The sequence below is a fragment of the Macrobrachium nipponense genome, chromosome 1 (assembly GCF_015104395.2).
Source record: "Macrobrachium nipponense isolate FS-2020 chromosome 1, ASM1510439v2, whole genome shotgun sequence".
Taxonomy (NCBI): Eukaryota; Metazoa; Arthropoda; class Malacostraca; order Decapoda; family Palaemonidae; genus Macrobrachium; species Macrobrachium nipponense.
The window spans coordinates 43,183,705-43,191,204 of NC_087200.1; the positions used below are offsets into that span (position 1 = coordinate 43,183,705).

General features: G+C 43.2%; 1 protein-coding gene across 1 annotated transcript; it reads right to left on the reverse strand.

Annotated features, from left to right (window-relative positions):
- Positions 1-3,725: 3,725 nt before the first annotated feature.
- On the reverse strand, positions 3,726-4,346 carry LOC135218757 (uncharacterized). Its single transcript, XM_064255207.1, has one exon. The coding sequence runs from the start codon at positions 4,344-4,346 to the stop codon at positions 3,726-3,728; it is 621 nt and encodes a 206-aa protein (XP_064111277.1).
- Between the last annotated feature and the right edge of the window lie 3,154 nt (positions 4,347-7,500).

A 7,500-nucleotide genomic window follows, 5' to 3' on the forward strand; every position in this document is an offset into this window, starting at 1 on the left:
TACATCTTTCTGAACTTCTATTGCTCTTTCTGTTAACATTTGCATATCGTATATTATCTAAATGGCTTGTAAAAATTCTTACACCTTTGATAGGAAACATTTCAAACACGAATGTAAAAAGCATTGTTGATTTTATAAACAAATGAATAGTTTAATTTTAAATTTTTATTTTAATATGGGTAGTTTTGATGTTGTCTCTTTATTTACAAAAGTGCCTATGCATGATTTACTTGAATTTTTGGAGGATGAATTAGAACTTGCAAACTTTATTAGTCTCATACGGTTATGTATCAAAGATACTAAATTTTGTTTTTATGGGGAAATTTTTGTACAAAAGTTTATCATGGCAATGGGTAATCTTATCCCTTGTCCTTAGCAATATTTACAAAGAATATTTTGAGACAAAACTCATACCAAGAATTTTGCCCTAAAAAGTTATATGGTTTAGGTACATGGATATTTTCTGTATTTGGCAAGTTGACGAAAATCTCAAGGAATTCTTTATTATAATCTTAATAATTTAGTACCCTCCATAAGATTTATTGTAGAGGAAGAAAGAAATTGTAGAAATTTCACATTGCCTCTTTCGTTCATTATTACTTCAATCACCATCAAAATGTTAAATTCTCTGTTTTTTTCTGGGATGTCTTTAAGGGCTTTACGCGTCTGTAGCCCGCACTCTATTGACGCTGAGGTTAAAACGATTTGTGATATTGCCTTGAAGCTTAAATGCCCAAGAAATTTTGTGGATGTGGCGTGGAAAGGAGAGAGAAAAACATTTCATTTAACTAAAGACAAACTTGAATTTAGTAAGCATAACATTCTAAAATTACCTAATGATGAAAGCTTTTAGATTTTTAAAGCTTTTTAACATAAATGTTGTTTTCAATAATATTAACGTTAAGAGTTTAGTAGTAAGAGTTCTCCTAAAGATGTTCCCGGCTGCATATATGAAATTCCTTGTAAAAAGTGTGACAAACCGGAAAATCTTTTCCACAACAAATCAGACAGCACCAATATTCTGTGAGAACTTACAAATATCAAATGTATTGTTCGTACATATGAGAGATTTATATCATCCTATTAAGTGGAGTCAAGCAAGGGCTGTAATCCCATAATGACACAGTTAAAAGAAATATCATGAAATCTTGTTTCATCAATCAAATAATGGAAGCGTTCTAAATTTAAGTCTTGGTTTATTTAAACTCGATACCTTCATAATGAAAAAAGGTGTAGATAAATATAAGCAACAAAATTAATATATTGTTTTATACATGATCTTGGACTTTGTATTGCTACATTTTAGTTTCTGTTAGGGTTAAATCTATGTTTAAGTTTGTGATGATGTGATATCTGATAATCCTGAATTATCTCTTTAATTTTTACCCTTTTGACAATTAACCACCAAGTATTCTTGATCCTTTTGTTTACCTGGTAACTTTCTTTCCAACTGTATTTAATTTTTTTCGTTCCTTGGCAATGTCATAGTAAAGACGAAAGGGCTTGGATTTCTGCCTATCATTTTGCTGTGGTATTCAAATATATATATATATATATATATATATATATATATATATATCATATATATATATATATATATATATTCAATTTAGCCATATCAAGAGACTTAACAAATAACAGCATTGTGGATCATGGGCTTAAGACAGACCATGCTATTAACTGGGATCATTCCTCGATAATCTGCAGAGTCAAAGATCACTGCAAAAGGAATCTATTGTAGGCCATTTTTATTGAAGCTTCGTCAACAAGGAATTTAAATCTCCTTCCTTGACACGCCGCCCAGATTAACAAACTGTAATCCCGGCCCCCCTTTCTGTTTCTGTATATAAAGGTCTGTCAACTTCTATATATCACATTCAGGGTGAACTTGAAAATGTAGAATAAACTATGAAAGTACTGTGAGGACTGAGTAAGAAGAGAAGAGTAAGCGAACTGATTTTATTCGGTAAATGAGGCTGTACATAAGGCGGCGTGCAGACGGAAGCGTAGTGTCCGTCAGGCACGCACGAACAAACATAAACAAAAAGGACAGGGCCCCGTTGTGAATGTGTTTCTTCACAGATGAAAATACATGAATAATATTACTTAGAGGGAACGGATTCCCGACATATATACATCAAAAGAAAGGGCGTAAAATGCTCTACATTTTAGTTCCTGGAAGAATGTCGTCCTTACAAATACTCTACCTCCAACACAATGATTACGTAGAATTGTTGGATGACTACCAGAATCTTGCGGGGAGCTGAAGGAGTCCTCAGGTCTTGAGGGCCGGAAAGCAGGCAGCCGCCCCTGGTAGTGAGCCTGGGAGGTTTGATTTCTTTCCTTGGGCTGCCTCGACGACGTTTAGGGGCACTGTCAGGAACCAGCGGCGTCAGGGTTTTGCGAGGGCCTTCAGCGGCGTTGTCTTTGGCGGGGATGATGGCAGACTTGAAGCGATCTATCGAGACCCATTCCTTATAGCCGCCAATTGACACGAGGAATGCCTTCTCCTCCCGATGGACGACTCGGTGTGGGCCCCAGTAGGGTGTTGTCAAGGACGGGTGGGTGGTGTCGTTCCTCACGAAAACGAACCTGCAGGAGTCCAGGGCTCGCGGGCAGAACTGCTTCGTTCTGTCGACGTGTCTCTCGGCAGGGAACGAACTTCTGGTCGACTGCACGCAACCTAGACAGGGGAATATCATGGATCGTCACTGTCATAGGGGAAGAATTCTCCTGGTACTGTCAGGGTCTCCCCGTACACCTTCTCTGCTGGGGAGGGGTTGCCGTTGGCTCTTGGACCGGTGTGGAGACCGAGGAGGACCCAGGGAAGCTGTGCCTTCCAATCGGGGCCCTGACAGTGTGCAATTTAGGAAGCCTTGAGGGAGCAGTGGACCCTTTCCACCATGCCGTTGGCTGCGGGATTGTGGGACCTTCATGGTGTAGTGTTTAGTCCCCATAAGGCGTGCCAGGGAAGACCAGAGCTCTGTCGTGAAGGCGGGTCCACGGTCCATCATGACGTTGTCGGGCACTCCGAAGTGGCTGATCCAGCAGGTCAGGAGGGCTCCGGCACAGGTATATTGGTGGCTTCTGACATTGGGGTGGCCTCGGGCCAGCTGGTAGACCGGCCGATCAATGTCAGGAGGTAACTGGCGCCGTTGGATGGAGGAAGAGACCCAACAGCGTCGATGTGGATGTGTCCAAATCTTCTCCTGGGCTGGGGAAAAGAGCCTATACCCGATTCGGTGTGCCTTCCTGTCTTGCTACTCTGGCACGCGATGCAGTTTCTGGCCCACTCCCGAGCATCCTTCCTGATGCCGTGCCACACGAACTTCTCCATCAGGAGCCTGGTTGTCGTGCTGGCGATGGGTGCAAGAGGCTGTGAATGATGTCGAACACCTGTTTCCTGCGTGAGGCGTGTACCAGGGGACAAAGGTGTCCAGTGCTGGTATCGCAGAGGAGCTTTGTCCTGGAGGGGCCGAAGGGGATGTCCTCCCAGCAAAGGGCGGTGATGGCAGTCCGATAGGCTGGTACATAGGAGTCAGAGGCTTGTCATGCGCTAGGTCTTCGTAGTCGACACCGAGGTGAAGGGAGTTGATCTCGACCCTCGAGAGGGGGTAGCTGTCAGGCGTGGTGACGCCAGTCAGGTGCCGGTAGTCACCGCAGGGCCTCCATGTACCATCTACCTTCTTCACCATGTGGAGGGGGGATGCCCATGGACTCGCTGCCTATTTACAGATCCCCATCTTCTCCATTTCTTTGAACACGGTCATGGCTTCCTGGAGGAGCTTCAGCAGGAGGTGGCGGAACTTGGCGTGTGTCGGGGGGCCCTTGGTCTCAATATGGTGGAAGACACCATGCTTGGGTGCGGCCCCAGCCCCCTGGCCAAGCTCGAGGCGGAAGACGTCCAGAAACTCCTGGAGAAGGAAGGCGTATCTGTGGTGGGGAAGGTCAGAACAGATGGTGGGCGCCCTTGGTCCTCCGGCAAGTGGGCGGGAGAGGCAGGTCTCAGTATCGAGAAGGCACTGGCAGGCCATGTCCACCAAGAGGCCATGGTGGGCAAGGAAGTCCGCTCCCAGGAGAGGGATCCGTACGTCAGCGAGGACGAAGGGCCAGGTGTAGGTCCTGCCCAGGAATGCGATGGTCTGGGCCCTGGTGCCATAGGTGCGGATGGGGGTCCCGTTTGCAGCTACGAGAACGGTCGGGTCATCGGGGGCGCGGCTGCAATCCTCTGCAGACGACGGAAACAATGACGGCTTGTCACCAGTGTCAACCAGCATCCTGAGGCCGGAGATGCTGTCCTGAACATAGAAGCCCCTGGGTTGGGACTTCGTTACTGCCGCTACCATGGGGGCTTGTTTTGGGTGCTGCCTCCGTCATTTTTTGAAGGGTGGAAGGAGCAAGGGCGCATCGCACTTCCGTGCCTTGCTGCCGAACTGGTGGTAAAAGCGGCACCACCCGACATCTGGGAGGGGCTTCGGCAGTGGCTGGTATGCTGCACCAACCATGTCCTCCCGCTGTAGGCTGATGGCTGACGGAGGAGAAGAGAGTTTTGCAGCTTGGGTGGCGGTAAACAGCGTGAAAACCTCCATGGTCTCGGTATTAGGGATCTGTCATCAAACTTCAGGCGCAAGCTGGCGAAGGGAGAGCTGACGAAGGATACTCACCTCCTGCCTTCGTCCTTGGTGGTCCACCCCTGGCAGGAGGACCAGGTCCTGGAGCTTGTGCCAGGCCAGTCTGGGATCCGAAGTGGTCATAGGGTTGACCAAGAGGTTGAAAATTTGGGCAGTTTGCTGGGGAACTGGAAGGAAAAAGACCTGGATGAGCTCCCTCTTCAGGCCTTCATAGGGCAGCTCCCTGGGATGGCTGCGCATCCATAGGGCGAGGCATTTGAAGGCATCCGCTGTGAGGGTCCCAGCGATGAAGTCCACCTTGGTGCTGTCCCAGGCGATGCCATGGATCTGGAACTGTATTTCTGCCCGTTGCAGCCATGTTGCAACATCATCACTGCAGAAGGGCGGCAGCTTGACGTGGTGGGACTCCAACAGTGCGGTCGTCCGGGGTGCAGCACGGGCATTAAGGAGGACTCAAGCATAAAGAAGGATCGTCTCATGGATTGCGGGGTCAAGGTGGACACAGAGGAGTTGAGTGAATGTGCTGAACTCTCCATCGTCTTGTCAGACTCACGCTACAGTCAACGAGAAGTTGTGAATGGCGAGCCAAACCGTAAGAATAAATGGCAAAACACTTCTGTGAAGAAATGCCATTGTGAGTCCACTAATGGTGTTGAGGAGTACCAGAGAACCTAGACTAGGCGGTGTATGAGTCCATTAAAGGTTCTCTGAAGGTGAGCAGTGGTAATTAGTCCCTTAATGACAAAGCCAAAACTGCTTGGGTCACCTACTCCTGGGTTATCAATTGTGAGGACTGAGTAAGACGAGGAGAGCAAGCGAACTGATTTTATTCGGCAAATGAGGCTGTACATTAGGCGGCGTGCGGACAGAAGTGTAGTGTCCATCACGCATGCACAAACAAACATAAACAAAAAGGGACAGGCCCTCGCTGTGAATATTTCTTCACAGACGAAAATAGATGAATAATATTACATAAAAGGAACGGATTCCCGACATGTATCCATCAAAAGAAAGGGCGTAAAATGCTCTACATTTTAGTAACTAGAAAAAAAAGAGAGTACATATGGATATGCAGATTTTTACAATGGAAGGGCGAACATTCGCCCGAATGTTGTCCTTACAGTACTTGTTCTAAGTCCTGAGTATATATATATATATATATATAATAATATTATATATATATATATATATATATATATATACATATATATATATATGATATATATATATGTGTGTGTGTGTGTGTGTGTGTGTATATACATATATATATATATTTTTTAATAATTTGCTTATTTTTTATTCGTGGCCTGTAATGTAAATTTCCTTCAGTTACTTTTAATTTGATTTTTTTATACTACAAAAAAAATAAATAAAAAGGCTGGTTAAGTTTATTCTCGCTACGACCGAAGGTTGTTATTATCTAAGTGGTACCTCGCCCATGAGAGTTGTTTTTTTCTCTTTCCTCCGCTGGATACTTGTTTGGTGATTTGTGGGTCGTTGCCTCACTTTTGGTGAGGACCGCTGGCTGAGGATAAAAAGGAGAATGGATTCGGCCCCTTATATTGGAGGTTTCCCTGACCTTATTCCTGCAGGATGTTAAAAAGCTGGAGATACTCTTGGGAGATTATACACTCTGAAGGCTTGCTGCATTTGAGGGTCCCCTTTTCAACTGTATTACGGAAGACGGTTGATGGTGTTCCTCTCTGACTGAAGTGAAGTCGCTGTGGAAGCTACAGTTTTGTTGTTTGTGAATTATCTGTGCCCTGATCGGACGGACGCCCTTCCTGTGTGCTGTAGACGGCACTATATGTACTACCCTTTTTCTACGTCTCTGCATCTCTGAACCTGCCAGCTGCCCTTGGGAGGGCATCCCGTCTTGTCCCTGGTCCTGCTTTCGTCCTGCAACCTCCGAAGTCATGAAAAGGCTTGATTCTGTTTGGGAAGCTGGTAAGGATATTAACTGGATTATTCGTTATTGACGTTACTGATGCATGTCAGTGTATCCTCCGGCTGGAGACCCCTTCATGATCCCGGAGCAGTTGATTGACAGCTGTGGGTTGAGTGGTGGTGATACCACCCATATAGTTTCTGCGTTCAACCACCTTTCATGTTAGATCAATAGTGATCTGTGATAGCAAGTTATTTGTATTTATGTATGCTAATACTTTTTAGTAATGTATGATCTAGGATTAAGGTTCTTTCCCCCTTTCATTATCTTCTTCTAAAATATTTTCAGGGCTTTCCAGAAATAGGTTGTTTTCCTTCCTCATCCTAATTACTGGCTCTTGTTCTATTGTGTGAATGAGGGTATTTTTAGGTAAAGTTTTTTTTGTACACCCTAATCAGTTTATATATATAATATATCAAATATATACTATAATATATAACATATGTATTATATATCTATATATATATATATATAATATTGTGGGTTTACCTAACATTTATTTATAAAAAAATACTCAAGTTTGATCAGTATTTTGAGTATTATTGTTGTTTTTCACTGTTTGGAGATCTTGCCCTTTGGCCTTAAATACTAACCTTTATGGCATTGACCGTAAAAAGATAAGAACCGGTTCTTCCCTCACACAATTCTTTTAAATAATTGTGAGTAATGTTCATAACAATATATATATATATATATATATATATATCTATATATATTATATATATATATTTATAATATATATACAGGTATATATAGAAAGAGTCTATTGAGTGAAATAGTGGAAAAGCATTATATATATATATATATATATATATATATATATATATATATACATATATATATATATATATATATATATATATATATAATAATATATATATAAATATATTAACCTATATATATAATATATATACATATATA

Bases quoted from the DNA above. Each gene is read 5' to 3' on its own strand.
- LOC135218757 (XM_064255207.1), bottom strand. From the start codon at position 4,346: ATGGTAGCGGCAGTAACGAAGTCCCAACCCAGGGGCTTCTATGTTCAG.